The sequence below is a fragment of the Rhagoletis pomonella genome, unplaced genomic scaffold (assembly GCF_013731165.1).
Source record: "Rhagoletis pomonella isolate Grant_MI unplaced genomic scaffold, Rhpom_1.0 Rhpom_scaffold_00004, whole genome shotgun sequence".
In the NCBI taxonomy this organism is placed as follows: domain Eukaryota; kingdom Metazoa; phylum Arthropoda; class Insecta; order Diptera; family Tephritidae; genus Rhagoletis; species Rhagoletis pomonella.
The window spans coordinates 700,442-721,695 of record NW_023458558.1 but is presented as its reverse complement, the minus strand read 5'-3'; the positions used below and the strand labels follow the sequence as shown (position 1 = coordinate 721,695).

General features: G+C 37.7%; 2 protein-coding genes across 3 annotated transcripts; both read left to right on the top strand.

Moving 5' to 3' along the window:
• The first annotated feature begins 4,479 nt into the window (after nt 1-4,479).
• Nucleotides 4,480-15,731, top strand: LOC118736768. Of its 2 annotated transcripts, none has more exons than XM_036466795.1 (12): nt 4,480-4,919; nt 5,184-5,489; nt 10,533-11,127; nt 11,201-12,247; nt 12,308-12,479; nt 12,550-13,020; nt 13,079-13,213; nt 13,540-13,624; nt 13,713-13,902; nt 13,980-14,130; nt 14,576-14,705; nt 15,591-15,731. In XM_036466795.1, the coding sequence occupies exons 1-12, from the start codon at nt 4,844-4,846 to the stop codon at nt 15,704-15,706; spliced, it is 3,474 nt and encodes a 1,157-aa protein (XP_036322688.1). In that variant the 5' UTR covers nt 4,480-4,843; the 3' UTR covers nt 15,707-15,731. The 2 variants fall into 2 exon arrangements, with proteins under 2 accessions (XP_036322688.1, XP_036322687.1); XM_036466794.1 differs by lacking the exon at nt 15,591-15,731 and adding an exon at nt 15,311-15,456 and having other exon boundaries at nt 4,482-4,919.
• Nucleotides 15,732-15,765: 34 nt separating this feature from the next.
• LOC118736770 lies at nt 15,766-18,895 on the top strand. The gene is made up of 4 exons (XM_036466796.1): nt 15,766-16,218; nt 16,527-16,779; nt 17,870-18,243; nt 18,325-18,895. The coding sequence occupies exons 1-4, from the start codon at nt 15,895-15,897 to the stop codon at nt 18,532-18,534; spliced, it is 1,161 nt and encodes a 386-aa protein (XP_036322689.1). The 5' UTR covers nt 15,766-15,894; the 3' UTR covers nt 18,535-18,895.
• The last annotated feature ends 2,359 nt before the right edge of the window (nt 18,896-21,254 follow it).

Below are 21,254 nucleotides of genomic sequence, written 5' to 3'. Positions count from 1 at the left end.
GTGTTATGCTCCTTAAGGGTGAGCATGTGTGCTTCGTCGTGCAGGTGGTGTTGCGGCGACATCAGAGGGCATCCTGTCGCTGTCTTCAGTGCCGTGTTTTGGCAAGTCTGTAGCTTCATCCACTCCGTCTTACTAGTCTCCGGTCGCCACACGGGCGCTGCATAGTTCAGAACCGGCCGGCCAATTGCCTTGTACGTTGCCCGCAAAGTTTCTTTGTCTTTGTCCCAGTTGCTGCCGGCTAGCGACTTGAGGACTTTGTTGCGGCTTTGTAGTCTGTTGACAATTGCGGTTGTATCCGCCTACTAGTGGTAATATGTGTTTCTTCATTTGATGTTATTAAAAGTACGATTCCTGTGTTCACCTAAGTACAAAATATTTTTTTTTGTTAATTTAAGCATACGGACAAATTGTACAAATTTTTCTCCCACCACTTTTTCTCCGAGTACGGATTTTAGACCCTAAACGTCTGGCAGCCCTGAGCCCGCACTGCTAACCACAGAACTGGCAGAACTGTGTAGGAAACTCTCTTTACAAATAAGACAAAATTTTACTAAATCAAAGTTAAGAATTGGATCTGACTTAGAAGGAAATATCATAAAGTTGTTTTGTACCCCCAGCTTAGTTGAAGGGCGAATAAGCAAGGCATTGGTGACCCAAAATATTGGGCCTCATGCATAAAAAGTGAGCTTAAGCTCCGACTCGTTTTTCAGTACAAATTCTTGAGCTTGAGCTCACTCTTTCAGTGCAAAAATTGAGTCTGAGCTTAAGCTCACTTTTTATGCATAAGGCCCATTGTTACGCATTGCTAAGAATTCAGCTTCTGTTGGCCAAATGGGTGCAATCAAATCCTGTCCAATGGAAACTCTAAAAGGTCTGCTCGATATAATGCTAAAAGATTTCATTTTTTCGAAAATTCAGCTGGCCCTCCCTCAAACCATTTCCAGGCCGCCGTGACACGATTGGAGGGCACTGCCGTAAGCTTAAGCTATACTTTCGCTTGCTAGGCCAAGCAACTCTTTTCAGGCTGAACCGTTTGCAACTAAGGAGGCGGTAAGGTACATAAAGCAGCATAATCGGTAATAACCGGACGGCACTCTTCTCGTACACCTTTAGGTCGCAACCAGTGGATGACTGAAGAAGAGAGTTGGTATTAATTTTTTATGAATTCGGAATCACTCTGATTAGGGTCCCAGGGCTCAGGGCACAGGGGCATATAAGGGAATTGGATAGCTAGCTAGATAACCCGCAAGGTGCGGCTCTGGAAGTAGACATGAACGCCTCGCTCAGGGAAATCGAAAACAGAGTTACCGAAATTTACCGCTCAAGAGCTAGACAGAGGTGGATCTGGACAGGAGTTGAATATGATTACCAGATTGATCTGGAAAACCTACGACTCATTTAGAAACGAGGCCCTGTTAAGAATAAGCAAAGAGAATACCAACAAATTCGCGGCTGTTTGCAGAAAATATTCACCCGTGGGTGTACATACCCAACAGTCGGCATGCTTATCATCCTGTTTCTGCGTTAACCTCGTATCTGCAATACAGGCAGTATTTATTTTATTTTCAAATAGCATTATGCGACAGCTCAAATCGGTGTAGATTAAAACAAAATGCAAGTGATAGTTTTAGGTGTCAATAATACTACGTCAATAGTTTTTTCGAGTTTAGCTCAAATAAGGGAGATATCCTTAATTGAATCCTTGCATACAATTTATTGCTTAATTAGGATAAGTTCTTGAAAAATATTCTTAAAAAGAGATCACACGATTTTTATATTTGTACAGATTTATATATTTTGGTAGTCACAGAGTGGTGTTGTCTAGAAATAACGAGTTCATCTAAATAACAACTTTCCATAACAACTCCATTCGGTAAGAATGAAAATTTACAAATGTACGAACCTGTAAATCCCGAAATCCCTGGTTATGGTTTTTGAATCGAGGAAACTTATTGAATTTCATTTTTTTTTTTCAAATAAATTTAAAATTTGAGGTCTCCATTGAAAAAAGTTCAGTCGCGATGTGAAATTTACAAATTAATTTATTTATTGCATTTTGTTCTATTTGCTTGTGTACTTTTTTCAACTTTATTTCTTCTTTTCTTTTGATTGCGATCATCAAAATCATCGCCATTATTATTTTATTACTCTCGATTGAGAGTGTAATTTTGCTATTTGGCAGTTCTAAAGGTTTCGGGGTGTTCCCGAGTTAAAATACGTGAAGTTCAAAATAGTGGCAAGTGCCGATTTCAAAAACGGTAGCTTTTAAGCATTTAAGTATAGTATAAATAAGACTATATGAGTAATTTTTTAAATATCGAGCCCTAACCGCCAAAATAACGTAAGCGATATTTTTTCAAAATTTTCTTTTTGATGCAGAAATATTCCTAGAGCATCTTGATGCATTTCTGCATCAAAAACAAAATTTTGAAAAAATGTCGCTTACGTTATTTTGGCGGTTAGGGCTCGATATGTATATACATGTGCAGCCTGTGGGGAATTTCGTAGTCGTCTGCCACAATAGCCAACTTTTGGTCGACTTATAACGGCCAACTTTTATCTGGTTTCAATAAAATTAACTATAAACACTTATTGCTTTATTGGTGTTCTTTCATTAGTTAGTTTTTTTTTCATTTAATAACCAGCAGACCCGCCGAACTTCGTCCCGCCCAAAAGAAATTTTTTTTGTATTGAAACATTTTGGTCCAACATTTTCGCCGTCATGTTTTCCAGTGACGCATTTATCTTCTAATATTACGGTTTGGTGGTTGTCAGAAGGCATATTTCCATTGCCATCTTAAATAACCCAGCAAAAGTGTATATGCATACAAAGATACGTAATAGTTTCAGTGTATTTGGAAGGCGGCACGCCCCTTTATCAAATAGCCCCAATTTTTCTCTAACAGTATGGGATTGATTTCATATACCTCCATACCATGTTCGAGTACTCTACATGAACCCTTTCAGAGATATGCAATATGAAAAATTCGATTTGTATGGGAGGTGCCACGCCCCCAGCACCTAGCGGTATGAAATATACTTTACATCAGATTCTTATACCTACCATATATACACAAAATATTTCATAAAGATCGGTGGAGCCGTTTAGGAGGAGTTCGACCACAAACACCGTGACACGAGATTTTCTTATAATAGATATAGACTTGTATTATCGTCCGGGACCGGTATTAAATATGGGACGGGCCCCCCTCTAACCCTAATTTTTTTGTTTAATATTTAAACGAATTTCCAACGTTATCACTACATCCTTATTCAGTCCTTTTGAAAAATACCAATTATTTTCATGGTATGTGGAGAATGTCTTTTTTTTATCAAGTGAATGCGTGAAATAGTTTTTATTGTTTTAGTCAAATGCATTCCTTTAAGCTCAGATGGGCTGTATGCAAGCTATTCGTCTTCTATTAATTTCTGATTTGCCCCTGTTGTAAATAACCACGAATCTCTTTGAATGGTTGATTAACCATGAGAAAATCATTACGATGACAACATTTATACAACACGTGTATATAATCATTCATCGAGAACCTTATCGAAAACCTGAAAATAGGAAAAATTACTGGCACTTGCCGCGATTTTGAACTTCACGTATTCTAACTCTGGAACACCACCCCAAAATAGTCTAATCGGAAATTCCATCGTTCCAGACCGACTCAGTTGAATTTGGCTCAAGGACACCGTGAGCAATTTATTTATGTATTACGATGACGATGATATTGAAATTCAAAATAAAAAGCAAAAGAGCGGGAAAGTTTGAGGAAAAAGTAGACAAAAGAATGAAACAAAGAGAGTACTAATTACGGTGTATGAAATCACATCACGGCTAAATTCTTTGATAATCACTTCTAATTTGATCATTTATTTGAAAAAAATGTATATATCAAGTCAATTAAATTAAATAAAATTGACCTAAAGCGCCATCTAGCGCAAAGATAATAATAAACAAACTTCAAGAATGAATTTCTCGTATCAAAAACCCGTATATGAGCATTTTTCAAACCTAATTAACAACAAATTTTGCACAAGGAAATTAAATTAAAAATATCTTCCTTATTTGAGCTCGAAAAAAGCCCTTAACGTAGTATTATTGAAATCTAAACCTATCACTTGCATTTCGTTTTACGCAATAGCGAGCCAACATAGTGTAGTAGGATGACGCTTAAACTGTTTGTGTAAGTGGCTCTGATAGTTTTCGCAAAAAAATTACATAGATACGCGGTTCTGCTGCGAAAGGTGAAAGTTTAACAATGGCCGGCCCTTGCTGCAAAAAACTAAATTTAGCGCAGAACACATTTCTGAGCTGGGACTCAAGCGCATACAATTAAACTGTTAAATATAGTCGGCTGTTGGAACAGCGGTGCAGCCCAATGTGTTAAATAAAAGTGGGAAAGAACATTGGAATTTACCAGCTGACCACATATTTAGCTGCGTAAATAAATCAGCTGATGTGTTTAAAACCAGTTCCGAGCCGGTAAAACGTTTGTAAGCTTTAACTGAAGTGCAGTCGCAATTAGTTCCTCTCTCACCGCACCATTTGGTCAAGTTTCTTTGCCACCAACTCACTCACTTACTCGTATGTGCGCTGTTAAGACGACTGTTGCAGGCCTTCGATGGGTTTGATGAAGAAAACCAGATTTAGTTAGGCGAGAAACGTTGAAGCGCCGCTTTGTGACGCACCAATTGTAGTATATACAAAAAATACGCCGCGATGTGAATTAAAAAAGTACGACTGATTTTTCAACTGATTAACAAATTACGGAGCATTGATTTCTTTTAAACTCCACTAATGTTACACAAATAATTCGTTGCGATACCAAACATCAAAATGAGCAGCCTGAGAAACAATGTGAAGTATTCGGTTTTATTAGTCATCGCAGCTTTTATTTTATCACAAAACGTTGGTAAGTGAACCAGTTTGCAGGGTTTGAGCAACAATCGACGAAAGCTGCCTTTAAAAAAATGCATACAAGTTTCGCTAACAAATGTACAAATTTACGAGTACATACAACGTATGTATGTACATACATTTGTATACAATTTTAAAAACGACATCATTCGCCATAATATTGCAACTTTCTTTTTTCAGTTTTGTTATTATTGACTTCTTTCCATATTTACCATTCTCTTTTATTGTGTTATTGTTTTCATCCGTCATTCGTAAATAGTCAGCGCGCAACAACTTATAGCGTACATTTCTCAACATGGTCTCCATGGTGAGATCACTTTTCGCCAAGTCAATGCAACAACTGTGGAAATAAAAGCCAAGCTAGAAACCACACTTCAGTATCCGGAACAAGTGTGGAGTTGGGGCGTAAGAAAGTTTCCGGTGGATTATAGCGATATCGACCCGGAGTCGCGCTGCAGTTTGGAAAAGTTGGGTGCCCAAGTGTTGAGTTTCGATGAGAGTCTCGATTATCTGGTCTTACCCGGAAATGAAACTGCCACATGGCACCGGGAAATGATGTTAATAGGTGAGAGAGATTTACTGACATACATACATATGTATCTACTATTGCATAGCAGGGTTCGTCTTTCTACGCACATACTCTGCTCACGCACACGCCAGTAACACATTCAACATGATTCAATAATGTAATCTAATGTTTTGTAAAAAAAACTTTCCCTCACTCTAATTTTATCAATGACACTCCCGCCTTGCTCCCAAAAACAAAAACAGTGATATTTTTTTGTCCAAATTTCTTTGCCAGTTTTAAGAACATTTTTAAATTTTTAGTAGTGAAATTTTTACCTTCTACAATTTGAAGAAATATTTGTTTTTCATTCACTGGTGGCAACAAGACAAAATGTGTGAGAATGGTTGGCCTACAGAAATTCAATAACATAATAATAATAAAAAATTGTCGACATTCGTGGAGACCTATTTATTCTGCCAGTCGCTATACAGTCCACGGAAGAATTTAGGCTCTGACCTACACAACAGAATCCTGGTGTCTCCGAATGAGACTTTGACGCAATATAAAATTGGCAAACCGTATCCATGGGCTCGGCTTAGTCACTGGTGCGATGTTGTAATTGCCCACTTACGGAACTTGTCATTTGACGGTGTAGATCGCGTTCCAGTCGCAATCGTTCAGTACCTGCGTTCCCTTTACATTATTCCTGAGTTCGACCAGCACAGATCGCCAATCGCGACTGTCTTAGCCAATGTTTGATGAACCAGGGACGTGAACCGGTTTTGAACCGAACCGGTTTTGAACCGGAAAACCGTTTTTTTCAATTAATTAACTGAACCATTAACCGAACCGAAATTTTCCACAAATTTTTGATCCGAACCGAAAACCGAACCACTTTCCATAAAGGTTTAAAGGTTCGTTTCAACCATGTTTTAATAGATAAATGTACCCACTTTTTTTCTTTTTGTTAAACATGGTAATACCTACCATGTGACAGAAAGACAGAAGAAATACGTTTATGATAAAACTTTGGAAAACGCGCGTGGCACCGCCCACTTATGATCACATATACCGGTAACCGGTCTACCAATTTATACCAAACTCGGTATGGCTATTGTGCTTGCCAAATAAAAGCAAAACGTTGAAAATTATTGAAATCAGACTAAAATTGAGGCCGCTTTTCATATAACGGTAAATTTCAGAAATGCTTGAAACGTCAATATTTCGAAATTTAAGGACGCTAAATTACTCAAAATTGATACACCCCGGCTTACCATGTTGTGGTGGCTTTCGGAAAGGTGAAAATCATATATTTAATACTTGCGACGAGTATTTAATGTTCGGCTCCGCCCGAACTTAGACTTTATTACTTGTTTGTTTTTCGAACCGTTGAACCGAACCGAAACCCCGGTTCAAAAACCAAAAAAAAACCGCTTTGACGAACCAATCCAAAAGTGCAAAAACGGTTCGAACCGCTGAACCGAACCGACAAAGTTTTGAAAACAAATTCGAGTCAATACACTTTCGAATTTCTGAGCGTATTGAAAGTTGGTTTATGCATCCATTTTGAATCACAGCGAACTTGGTCAAAGCGCTTTATGTGTCGCTATAAACAAGGTAATAGTCACGAAACTATGGGCCAAATATAGGAAAACTGCGTTTTTAGTTTTTCACTCTGTCGTCAGGATTTTTTTTCAAGAAACTTTGAAATTTTAAAGATATGATTAATTCAAGAAATTATTTAAAAAAAGCAGTGCAATGTAGAGTAACAATATGCGAGAGAAAATTCTGTAGAATTTAAAAACAATAATTTTTTTTTTGGTTTACAAGGACGAGTAAGTAATTAAAATGAGATTAAAAAAATTTATATTTTAAGTTAATAAAGTTTGCAGGACGAAATTCGGCGATGAGGTCGTGCGAATGTTAGTCCTCAAACAATAATAAAAAAAAGATATTGCAAATTTTCAAGAATATATTTAAGCACAAAATTTGTAAAGGACTATTCCATACCCATTCGTCGTTATGCACCAAAAAATTTATTCTGTTGTAATTCTACAGAAAATTTCCTTTTAAATGGTACCCTTACCGAATTTTTTAAATAATTTTTTTAATAATCATATTTATGTTAAATTCAAAGTCCCTTTACAAAAATCCTGACGTCAGAGAGAAAAACTAATTTATATTCGCGGTAAATAAGCTGGTTTTAATTAAATAATTAAAGCAAATATTACCATGAACTATTGTGAACAACTTTTGGTGGAACTTCGCTACTTTTTGAAAGGTGATTGAATTCTTCACCTTTTTCTCCTGCTTTCAAACAAAATCACCGGGTGGGAGTGTCAAATTTTAGAAAAAAGCTACTTCCCCGCAAACATATTTTGAGCGTTCAGGGTATATGAGGCCGAAAGGAGTCCTAGGTAGGTAAGAAAACCTTTTAGGATTCATATATGGTCCAAGATATGAGCCAGCATCTTGTGCCAATAAAAAACAATAAAGATTTGAAATGTATATCTAAACTCGTTTATACAGAAATTTAAATTAATTAGAAAACAAAAAATGAGCAAACTTTAGCTGCAGCTGCTGCTATTTAACGCATCTTGCAATGTGTATATGCACTTATGTAAGTATGTATGTATGTTACTTGAAAGGAAATTTTGCTAAATGCCTTTGCAAATATAGTGCGTTCAATAAGACTTAAAGAACAACCTAAAATAAAAGTCCGTATGAACATAGTATTTATGAGGCCGATAAGAGCCTCAAAAAGAGTTTGAAATGATTCATATATGTGGCCAAAAATTCTTTTAAGAGTCCAAAATGAGCCGTGTATGAGGCCAACAACAGTCCAATATGACTGATATTGAGGCTAATTTGATGTATGAATTTAAGCTCATAGAAGCCGACCTTCGGAGGAAGCGAAACACCCTCATATCGGACTCTTAAATGAGTTCATTATGAGCGTAATGCCTCCGAAATAGGACTCCTTATAGACTCATTTATGACTACAAATGTTTGCTGGCTTACAAAACGTTTAATAATTTAATCATGGTGGAAAACCAACTCTCTTCATAGAAAAGTGTGTGCTGTTTGTTATTAAGCGCATGCACATGTGTTTGTGGAGATTTTCGTACAAATTTCTGCACATGCACTTAATATATTTTGAAAATACATTTTTTTTATAAAACGGTATTTTTTATAAAACGGTATTTTTTATAAAACGGTATTTTTTATAAAAAAAAAATTCAATAAAAATTGATATGTTGTTTGTGTTTTATATGACAGAAAACATATTAAAAACTATTTTAAGATTTGAGTTAGAATTCGAAGTAAATGAGTTTCTCTACGCAAAGAACACACGTGTGCGCAAGGCACATTAAACAGGTAGTATCAGTAGAGCAAAAACAACATTTGCGTGTATTTTGTTGTTGCTTCTGGTATCGAAAGTGTCAAAAACTGTTCTGAATTTTTTCTACTAAATCAAAGCGTGCCATGTGAAATACAAAAAATTATAAAAAATAAAAAATTGAAATTGGAAAAAATAAAAATTGATGCAACTTTCTTTCCTAGTAAATTTGTTTGCTTCTCGAAGCATTGATCCATCCTTTGCAAGGCCCAGTAATCAGCGGTCGTGCTGCTGAGTTGGGCGAACGTTCCAAAAGCTGCTATTCAATCGCTTGTTTTGTATGGAAAAAGGTTTCACATGCAAATGGATTTTAAAAATTCAGAAATTTTGTGAGAAAAAATTAAAAATATTTGACATTTTCGAGACCAAATAATTTGAAAATAAATTAAATCAGCTGCTCTACTGATACTACCTGTTCAATGTACCTTGCGTGTGCGCATGATAAAAATATAGTAAGGTAGAACCGCTGAGAGTCACTTTTAAAATTCTTGACGTTTCCAAACAACTTAATTTTTATATTTACTCACAAACTCACACACACATTTTCATTTTCAATCTCAAGCAACAACAATTTCGAACAATTTCAATTTATTATTTTCACTTTTATATGATTTTAAAATGTTGGCAAACTTCAAAAAAAAATCATGGCAGATAAATTGAGAGAACGGTTCTACCTTGCTATGTTTTTATCATGCGTGTGCGTATGCTTTACATAAATAAATATAAAGTACACACATCGTCGCCTGGGTAAAAGATTGTCGTAAGCGCCATTTTGACGATTTTTAGTTTTAGATGCAGTTATATATATATTGAAATAAGGTCTTGCGATTGGTGTTATCAGTTTTTAGATATCTACTTTAGTTTCCGAGATATTGACTACAATTTTTTCGATAATTTAGTAAAAATTTAGATGGGGATGCAGTCATATTAAACTACATAGTCAATATCTTAGAAATGGCGTTCTCCTTTTTTGGATATCTCCTTTAGTTTCCGAGATATTGAGTAAAAAAAAAATTATAGTTTAAAAAACTAAAACCTCGCTATTAAAGTAACCTGGTTACAGTACAAGTGGAAGTTTTAAGAGCGGAAGTTTAAAGCAATTTAAATTCGTACTGTCATCAGGCATGTAATTGAGAATTGAAATCGCAGCATCTTTTAGGCGCATCAATATTACATAGTTACATCCCGAGCTAGTAGAAGCGAGGTAATAACAAAAAGTGTCGTTAATTTAGTAGAAATTTTGATCACATTTTGTCGTATTTCATACAAAGTGGCTGAAAATTGTGGACAAATGACGCTTACGACAAAATTTTACTAAAGAAAATCCTTTAAAAACTTAAAACTAATTAGCAATAAACATTAAAAATTAAATAATGTCAGAATTTGGTGAACTAGTAACATTTTCAGAGACTTTGGAGAAAATGTATATTCGCCTTTTTGAGAAATTGCATTCCAAACTTCAATCGCGATTTCCCACAACCTACCGAAATTAACATACGACAATCTTTTACCCAGACGACGACATGTGCCTGTACTTTTTACCAAACGGCACACACATGTGATGTGAGCAAGTTTTTAATTTTTTATATGCACAGCAAACGTGTGTGAGCGTAAAATTTTAGGATGTGCCGCGCATGTACGTATGTGAAAATACGAACCCTGTTGCATTGAGACCCTATAATATTCTTTGATTACCTCAGGCGATTTGGGAATTTGGGGGAAATCTCTCGTTCTTACGGAGGCAAATACGGATGTCCGCATCTGCGCCACGATTACCACGATCCAGATGTCAGTGGAGCATATGGCAGAGGCCCGTTTCAACACGCCAATCGCCGGCTCTGTACATTTTCGTTGGTTAGCACCATCAGAAGGTGCGGGTGGAGATACACTCATATATTCTGATCTCTATCATATACAAGCCGAAACTTCTGATGACCACTCCAGCAAGCCGATGACACGTCATAGCTGGAAAATTTTTGTAACGGATATATTTAAAAACGATCATCATCGCACCGAAGACAACTGCAATTTCCTGCAGCTAGTTTTCGATCCTCAAGGCTACGGTGAGAACAAGGGTATTGGTGATCTCGACGCCAGATTGGGAAAGATCAACGTCGCAAAGAATGCGTTGATCTCTCCGCAGCGCGCTACATATAGAGATGATAAATTTGTTTTACTGCCCTCTGATTTATCGATACCCCATCGGACGCTGTACTTGGTGCTATTCGATGATCAACATCCAGACAATTTCCTGGCATGTACACAAATTCGTCATGTGCAGCAGTTGACATACAAGTAGGAATTGCGGACATAACTTGCTTTTAGGTTCCAAACCCTAATTGTCATTCCTTATTTTCTTTCTTCCAAGAACCTTTTTGAACTCTGGCGGCATTAAAGGAGAAATAACTTTTACTCAACGTTCCCGTTTCGATCCTACCTTTCTCAATTTTACAATCGAGTCAGCTGGTAAACAAGCACGTTTTGTAAACCGAAAATTCGCTGAGGACGTCTCCGCATTTCGGGTACATTCTCTTCCAACCATCCCGCATCGTAAAGGTTCGCCCGATTATTGTGAGTCTACCGGAAATATTTTTAATCCACGTGCTCTCGGCAAGGAAGTTATACCACCGCCGGGATTTGGTACCCAAGATCAATACCCCATTGGCGATTTAAGTGGAAAGTTACAGAGCCGCAATAAGGACTACTATCACAATTACCTTCTGCCAGGCGTTAGTTCAGAACTAAGTGGTCTCTACTGGGACACATTTTTACCGTTACAGGGTCTTAACAGCATCGCGCATCGCGGTATGGTCATCTTCACGTACAATCGCACCAATGTTGACAACATCACTGAAGCACCTTGGAGTTGTTCGACAATAACACAATATCGAAAGAACGGTATCTATCAGAAACCAATGGTTACGGCACAAGTATTGCTGCGCTATCCCGTGGTGGGCAGAGTTATCTTCCGGCAACCGGCGGAAGAGCCATGGCAGGACACCTCAGTTATATTCGAATACCTTATACACGCCGATGGATCCACACAAAATAACACCTTTGAGCATCGCTGGGCCATACATACTAATGCACCTGGCAAAGATTTTTACGATTGGCAGAACCGTTGTCTCTCTGCAGGAAACGTATATAATCCACACAAAGTTCAGTGGGGAAATCGTTCAGTTGACGATTTATGTAAGCCGCATCTACCGGCCATGTGTCGTGTGGGAGCCTTGGACTCACGCGTGGGAGCTTTGACAATAGCAGGAAGAAAGAAAAATGCGGAGCGCTTAAGCCGACTTATGTTCACCGATACAAATTTACCATTGTCTGGGCGACATAGCATTCTCGGCAAATCATTAGTAATCTATGACGACTTTGGTCCAAAGGCACGGGGCGAACGGCTTGCATGTTCAACGTAAGTGAAAACTTGGTTTCTTTGGGTTGAAAGGGTTTCAATGTGTTTTGAATAATGTAGCATCATCGGGCATTTTCGGCGCAAAGTAGTGGCAAAAGATTGGTATGCCAATGGTGATGAGTTGACTGTAAGCGGACGTCTTGAGATCACACAGCAGTCGGAATATGACATCAGCAATATCGAGGTCCAGTTAAAGGGCCTAAAAGAAACTAGCGGTTATCACATACATATGGTAAGTACTTAAAATCTGAGAAATGTAATTGAAGTTATAATAAGCCAAGTCACTTCGGGAAATTTCTTAGGCACCGGTTGAAGCGAATCTTGAATTTCCCTGCGAAGATACTACTCTTTATGGGCACTGGAACCCCTACAACGTGAATGCAAAGAACTCGCCCCCTCCACGACAAGGGACGACTGATCAATATGAAATGGGTGATTTGAGTGGCAAATTCGGGACTCTTGATGACGTCACCCAGTTCGAAGATACCTACAATGATACCAACTTGCCACTTTTCGGTTACAATAGTGTTATCGGGCGCTCAGTAGTGATACATAAGAAGCGCAGAAATGCTCGTTGGGCTTGTAGTACTTTGGAGCGTGGTTACAGTCCTAGCGAAGCGCGAGAGATACGTGCCATTGCATCGTTTCACCACCCCACTGGTTATGCTTATGGTTATGTCAAAATGACACAGCTGATACACATCGACGGCAGCCAATCGGAAACGGTTGTCGAGGTAAAATTACGACATCCGGGAAAAAACGATAGAAATATGGTAAGAATAAATGATGGAATAAATTGGAGCCAAGCGGTAAAGAACTCTCTATATTCAGACCTATAACCATAACTGGCAAATATATGTGAATCCTGTTGGGGTAGACGCAGCTGTAAAACCCACAATTACACGATGTGTTGCCGGTGGATATGTTTGGAATCCGTATTACACTCAACTGGCAGATCCACTTAATGTGAGCACAACTTGGCTAATATACATATTGACTGTACTTTGGCAAAACCTCGTATCTCAGAAATCACTACTACTTCTTATCTCTTAAAATTAGTTCAAAATAGTCCTTAAATTACCACCATTCATTATATATTATTCTTAATTAACCAAAAATGACTTAATCTTTAATAGTCAGTATAAAAGTTATTACACATTATTTCTGTTACTATTTAATAGAGAGATTTTTGTTAGAGAGTATTGTTTGAGAGTGTTTTGAGATACGAGGTTTTGCCAAAGTACCCTCGATATAGACACGTATACTTATAATGGATGCTTTTTAAATTATAGCGTGACTTATACGAGCAGGAATGTGGTCCCGATAATCCATTACGTTGTTATGTAGGCGATGTGGGCGCGCGACTTGGAACCATAAGTACATATGATCTTAAAATACCTAATGCTACTTACCACATTTCGTCACATAACTCCCTCTCTCTCTATCCCTCCCTCGGTTGTTGTAGACCTAGGTGTTGAACGAGTCGTTCTTACAGACTCTAACTTTCCGCTCGAACGCCCTGTGGGAGCAATAGGCCGTTCTATTGTGATCTTTGGCCCTGATCATTCTTCGGAGCGTTTTGCCTGTGCTAACATTGAGCCAGATCATAATGTTTTCAAATATGTTAATTTGCAGAAACCACCAAGATTTGTTGTGTACGTCCCGTTTGTACAGAATTTTTAATTTGTCTGATCTTTCCTAATGTCTATCTATGTTGCATGTTTCTCTTCAGAGCGCAGTTTCTGGAAGAACTGCGTTCCGTGATGGGTATACCAGAATGGATGTTGGACGTGGATGCGCGTAAAACCAAGGAGTTGCATGGCGGCGCTTGCATACAAATGATAATACATTTCAAAGGGCCCCTGGCACATCGTTTAGAACTGGTAATCTACTATTCATTTGAAACAGTGGTGGATCCAGCGGGGGGGTTTTAAGGGTTAAACTACGTGTCAGTCAGTGGCGGACCCACGGGGGGTGTTTTAATATGACGCATACGTATGCATAATATGACGTCTATGTATTAAAACGCCCTCTCCCCCTCCCCCGTGGGTCCGCCACTGACTGACACGTAGTTTAACCCCCAAAACCCCCCGCTGGATCCGCCACTGATTCGAAATTAGGTATAACTTAGTTTTTTCGGAATTTAGGGGAATCTGTAAGTATTGGTAGTGTACATACATTTGCATGTACCTAAATTTGTTCCTTCCAATGCTAGACAGCCAGATTTCTTTACATTAAAGGCTCTTCATGAGAGATCAATATTTGAAACTATTAACTATTAAGTTATTGCAAAAACAGTTCTATAATGTTTGCTCACTCTTTCCATAGGACATGTCACGACTTATAGCCGCCGGACGTCTGGATGCTCCCAGTCTATTCATTCCAGGGTACGTGAATGCTAAGAGAAAGGCCACAATTTCATACAGAACTTGTGGTGTAAGAGATCCGAATGAGAAACGTAAGTAAACCGAAATACTAGTAGAACCTGAATGTACATTAGACCGTATCAGATATGTGGACAGAAAAAAAATGTTAAATGTTCCAATCGATTTCGAACTAAATTGCATGGCTTCGGCTCGAGCTGGCTGGTTTAAACTAAGCCAAGCCAATCAAATGTCAGCCAGCTGTTCAGTAATATTCAATAATAAAATCCAAACGCTGTTTACGTGATCTAAGTTTAAACTTGGTCTGGAAAATGGCCCTAAGTGTTTCAGCAATGATATCCAAATGCTTCGATTTGTAATGGTTTTAAAAATGATTTCAATACATCGAAAACAAAAGGTTTTGAATTTATATTCGTGCTATTTATTACCGTTGATATTTGCAGACATTTGAAAGAATTTTATCTGATTATTGTGATGCGGTCTAATGCGCGTACATAAATCCCTTTCGAGTGCAATTTGAGCGTAACGGCCATGTGGAAAACATGCAATTGTGCAAGACTTGGTATTTTAGTAATTCAGCAAATTTTGTATAATCAAAATAAATATACGATATATATTCATTTTCATATTGAAATCTAACTAAAATTTAAGAATAATCTCATGCTAAAAATCTTTTCAGGCACTAAGTCATTCACCGGCGGTTTCTCCAACAGTTCCAACATTCCATCTTTTCCAAATTATCTCATATTCGCATTTTGGATCGTAAAAAACTTATTTATGTATACCTATAGTATTCAGCAATAAATTTGTTATATTAATATAGGACTTTAATGTGATGTCATGTGTGCGTGTGGGCACGATTTTATTAACTATCTGCCGTTTTTGTATATTTTTCCATTCGCTCAATAAACAAATAAACACAACTTATTTATAAATTCTCTCTGCAACACATCAAGCAGAGCGCCTCCTTTGCTGTGATTCTGTCACCCCTCAATCGTGTGGGCAATCATCTACCCTAAGTTTCTCTAAGTTCATGTGGAAATATGTATGTATGTATGTATTTATGTACTATTAATTTTTATGCTTCTCCAATGCACTGCGCCTGCGTCAAAACATTCGCCCTTAGTATCGATTGGAAACGGACCGATTTTTTTTACAAAACACAAGTTCCAAGTGTGCACTAGCCAACATTCGTGAAAAATTATTCTCTGGCCATTGAGTGAAGCAGCAGTACATTAAAACTTAACAAATTTGAATTCAATAATGCATTGCGTTTTTCTAGCGTTTTACTTGAGTTTAGCCGTTACGACTTGCAGCGCCACCATTCTAAGTGGCCCGTACCTATTTTGGGGGCATCAAAGCGTAGTTGCTTTACAACCGCGCGCCCTTGTCGAAGCAAGCGAGGACGACCTCACCAATTTGTTTCAGGACGTCAAAGCGATTGTGATTTTTGTGCGAAACGCCACCGGACGCTTGGATGGCAGTGCTTATCCAAAGTTCCAACAGCTGGTAAAGAGTAATGCCTGGGCCTATTTGCCGCAACATTTTCTCGCCACTGAACCCTTCAACTACAATGCCAACATAGAGGTAAGAAATCACATTTGATAGTGTCATGCATTTACAAATAATTATGCGAAAATATATAGAGGCCAAATGTTCGAGTAAATATGTATGACTATACATACATACGTACAAATGTATGCACGTAAAGATGTTTGCTCTTGCATCAGTACGTCTTCACAGACGCACAATTAGGTGCATATGTTCATATGTTGATGTACACAGTTGGGTATGATTAACAATATTCAACCCCCCCCCCCCCCCCGTCTGCGACATCCTAGTCCACCGCAGTGGTAGTATCTATGTATATTTTCAAATTTTCTTTTCGTCCGAAGGTCATCAATCTAACCGGATCTGCCGAGGAGGAAGATCAAGTACTCATATCTGGATACGATGACGCTGTCGCCATTTACGGTGAAGGCGAGGTACTGGGCATTTTAGCCAGTCGGGAGGAGGACACACATTATATTGCCAAAAGGGACGCCAAAGATCGTGACGAACGCACAGAGGAGGAGCGGGGGGCCACAACGACCTCTCAAACGCCAACCGCTGAGGAAGAAGACAAAACCTTTATTTACGTAGCAGTTGGTGAGAACATTAAAATCTTTATTTACTTATTACACCGTGCGACAGTCAATTTTACACACGAAAAGAAAATCAATAGTGGTATTCACCAAATTGAGCAAGTGGCCTGACAATCTGGCAGGAGAGCAAATGAGCTCAAGCCCACTCGGTTTTTTTCCATACCACCTCCTAAATCGTATTTCATTAAAAGATGAATTCTTGCATATGTGTATATATAGCCATAGGGTTCTCGGAAACGCTCTAAAGAATTTGATGAATTTTGTACACAGACAATGTTTTGAGTTTTGAGGTTATGCGAGTAACCCATTCCAAGACTCGTATAAAGCTGCCACCTATTCGAAATTAATTACAAATTAATTCAAACATCATAGCATGTGTATCAAATGGAAGGTATTTTAAAAACCCCTAATTCAAACATATTTTTAGTGGGGTTGCCACCTATTTTGAATCGCATATTTATTGAATTTTTTGTTTAGAAAAAAAGGTAAAATATTACTATTGATGTGCACCAAGAGAAGGTTCTTAAACAATGCTTTCCTTTTTGTTTTTCCGAAGGAGGGAAACGATATACACAAGCTCTTATTAATTATGAAATGTATGATGAAACACAAAAACAAAATTTAAAATTTACAAGCTTAATAAAAAGGTGTTTTTGTTTCATCATACATTTCATATGCCTTCCTTGTATACAAAGTGTTATCCCTTAGGATAATAGTGTAGGGTTGCCACTTATTTTCGATCATATACAATTTATCTAAAAGATCGCAATATGGGTACGAAATGAAGAGTATTGTTGAGAATTTTGGTCCAAGCGTTCATTTTCGTTACTTCATTCATTACTGTAAGTTCATTGGTTTAACAGATAAACCGTTGAATGCAACTACCATTTAGTATTTATTGTTAGGTATGCTTCTTTAACAAAACGTTTTATGCAACGGTTCTCAGTCTTATTTTAAGTTTTTATTTAGCTTGCACACAATAGCTTTCGCATCTCAACCACCCACATACATATGTACATATGTATCACTTATTCGGCCGGTATATTGTCGCTTAACATTTAAGTAATATTCACATCTCCCTCTTAATTACTCAGGTCATAAGGCTGTATTATATGTAACCTCTGCTCCGATAATAAACATCGCCGGCAAGCTCAACAACACTAAGCTTGTGTCGCACAACAAGGATGTCACCTTCGATGATCAAAGGGGAAAGGGCTACGGGCGTCTCAACATTATTTTCTCGGTGGATACACAGAAATTATTCTTGCGCTTCAACTTTACATTGAGTCGTGGTTATTGGTACATGAAGGCCGTTGAAGTTGAGTACAATGAATACAAATCGGTTTTGCCTGTTGTGGGTACGCTCTACAGCATTCCTTCGGCACCTATTGGCTTCTCGTACCGCTGCTCCTCGCGTAATTTACAATTTGGCAACGAGAGCGACAGTCTTACCATAAGTGACTTTCAGGTAGCTAGCAATACACTGATAATGCAAATTTCTATATATTTAACGGTCTCTTTGTTTTCATATATGTATGTACATGCTTAGGTCCAGCCCTGGTTGAATGGAGTACCGCGCTTTGGCGACGTTTACGATTGTGTTGGATTTACCACTGCACCCATTTGGGCTGGCATATTAGTAACACTTTTCCTAGTTGGCATTCTGTCGATTGGATTAATTGCATTGATGGACATTAAAACACCAAACCGATTTGAAAGCTCTCGCAGCAAGCAATTGTCACTCTTTATCCAGGAGTAATTGAAATGAGCACATTAGTCCAGAGGAACCCTTCGTGCGCTGCTTGCATAATCGTCTACTAACCAACTACATATATAGATAGAAAACTATAGATATGACGTAAACAGTTGCTAAAAGTTAAGCTTCTTCGAAATGTTTATATTAATTGCCTACAGCGTCGCGAATCCTCTCGTACTCTTCACACTAGCTTTAGAGTTTTTCCTTATACATTTATTATTTATTCTAGTTGCCATGTACATTTACATTATATTGTTTTATTGACATACATATGTATCATGTTTCATACATACACACTTACGTACTTACGTACAGTGTATGTGCTAATGTGTCTGTTCCAATTAAACACTGAATATTCAAATAATCTGTTTCATTTCATGCCGTTAGCAGTAGCAACCGACTCCAATGCTTATAAAAAAAAAGTTAGGTATACCGTTAAATTCTTCGTGATCCAAAGATGGGAACTTAACCAAATTAGTAGTCACGTGGTCCAAAGATATGCGGTAACATACATACATAAAAAGGTCGTATGTAATTAAAGCAAAAACTTTTAAAGACAAGCTTTTATTAGTCGTTAATAAAAAAAAGTAAACTCGAGCCCCGCGGAACCTAAAGGCTGAATTTTTTGGTGGAGTTATTTCTTCCCATTTAAGTAATGTAGGTACGTCTAACAATGAAAAAAACGCATTTTACAAATAAGTTGAAGGATTCTCATATCCAAAACGCTAATTACGACCACGATACTCGTATATAAAGTATGAAACTACTGTAGTGGCGTAGCTTGATCGTTGCGCAGATATGGGGACTTTTCAACACTGAAAACTATTTAAATTTCGAAGATTCCAGTAATACCTGCTCCCTTTAAAACATTTATGCTACTTCCGTAATTTTCAATGAAATTCCGTGAGTCTTCTTCCAAAAAGAGTCCAGAAGACTCGGTATGGTGGATAAAGTATCAAAGAGCAAAAAGTGCTTAGAATAAGTAAATGCGTAAATACATATGTACATATGGAAGTACACATGTTCATATGTATGTGAGTTTTTGTGCCATATTCCTTTCATCCCATATATGTATGTATGCTGACTGACAAGCTTTCTTCGCTTATCGATCTGTAGCTCAAACAGTTTTACTTTCTAATTTGGACAGGTATGTATGTAAGTGAACACACACCAACAGCCAACAGAGTGATGCATACACTTGTGCCAAAACCGAGGCACATTAATAGGACCGGCCCACTTTGTTTGTATGTACGAATGAATAAGCATACATTAATGCATACATACCTATGGACATATGTACGCAACCTGCCTCGGAGATTGCACAAAAACTGAATTGTGCCAAACGAGCCTTGGCAAAAAGCGAATTCTAGTTACCGGTCAACGACTGTACATATGTACATATCTATCTACTCACGCAGATATACACAATGTACATATGGATGAGTGTATGTACTTTGCACGTGAACCTGCTGTGAACCTTTCTCTTCCCCGAATAGCAGCACGCCCACTAAATATAGTATTAACAAAAAACATAAACTACTCGAATAAACCAAAAAATGCAACCATTCTGCATACGAATAATTGCCAAATTATTCGTATGTATGTTCCTTTGAACCTCGGACTAAAACCTGTGGAACTGTCAGACTACAATTTTACTCTCTCAAGTGAGAATAAAAGTAGAACAGATGCAGAAGTGCACGGGAACGCAAAAAGCACTATTTCCTGTAAAAACGTTAGTCGGTTTGTTTACATGTCATCTCTACAACACTGATTTGGCTGAAATATCACTAAGGCTGTGTGCGAGTACGTCTAAATTGCTCCCTAAGTAGAGAAAAATCCTAAATCACTGGAAAGTGTCGGTAACGCAGTGAATAGGAACAATTTAGATTTTCTGCGAGCATACATTTCAACCTAAATTGAACAGCCAAATATATTTGAGCGAGCGATTAAACGAACAACGATTTTTTGATGTTTTAAATAATTTTTATCATTGCTATGGCACAAAAAAGAAAATATTCAGAAAGATGTAAGTATATTATTTTATTTGATTTTTGCATTCAGATAAGTATATATGCAATTCGATGGATATATATTATTTCGTAGGGTCAGAAGAGCAAATGGATTCTTTTATAGATGCCAGGATGGAGCATTCTCCTTTTCTGTTGCAAATTTATTATATTGTTAAATAGTCCCAAAGCTACCACAAAATTATTCATTTTATAGATATCTATATATATATAAAATTCAAATTATGTATGTACCTATAGACACACTTGGCTCCTAAACGAATAAGCCGATCGTAACCAAATTTTACACACGCACTGGATATCTTCCAGGGATGGTCACAGGGTAAAAAATATTTTGATATATTAAGGGGGCGTGGCCCCAAAACGTGGACCCGGGTAACCTTAGGATGTATTTGTTTAATATGGGTATCAAATTAAAGCTGTTCATGAGTGCTTTAAGATAGAGCAATTTTCATATAGCTGGGTGACTAGGGTCTCGAGATATAGACCAAAATGTGGACCTGGGTAACCTTGGGTGTATTTGTTCAATATGGGTATCAAATGAAAGCCGTTCATGAATGCTTTAAGATTGAGCACTTTTCATATAGCTGGGTGACTAGGGTCTCGAGATATAGACCAAAACGTGGACCTGGGTAACCTTGGGTATATTTGTTCAGTATGGGTATCAAATGAAAGCTGTTCATGAATGCTTTAAGA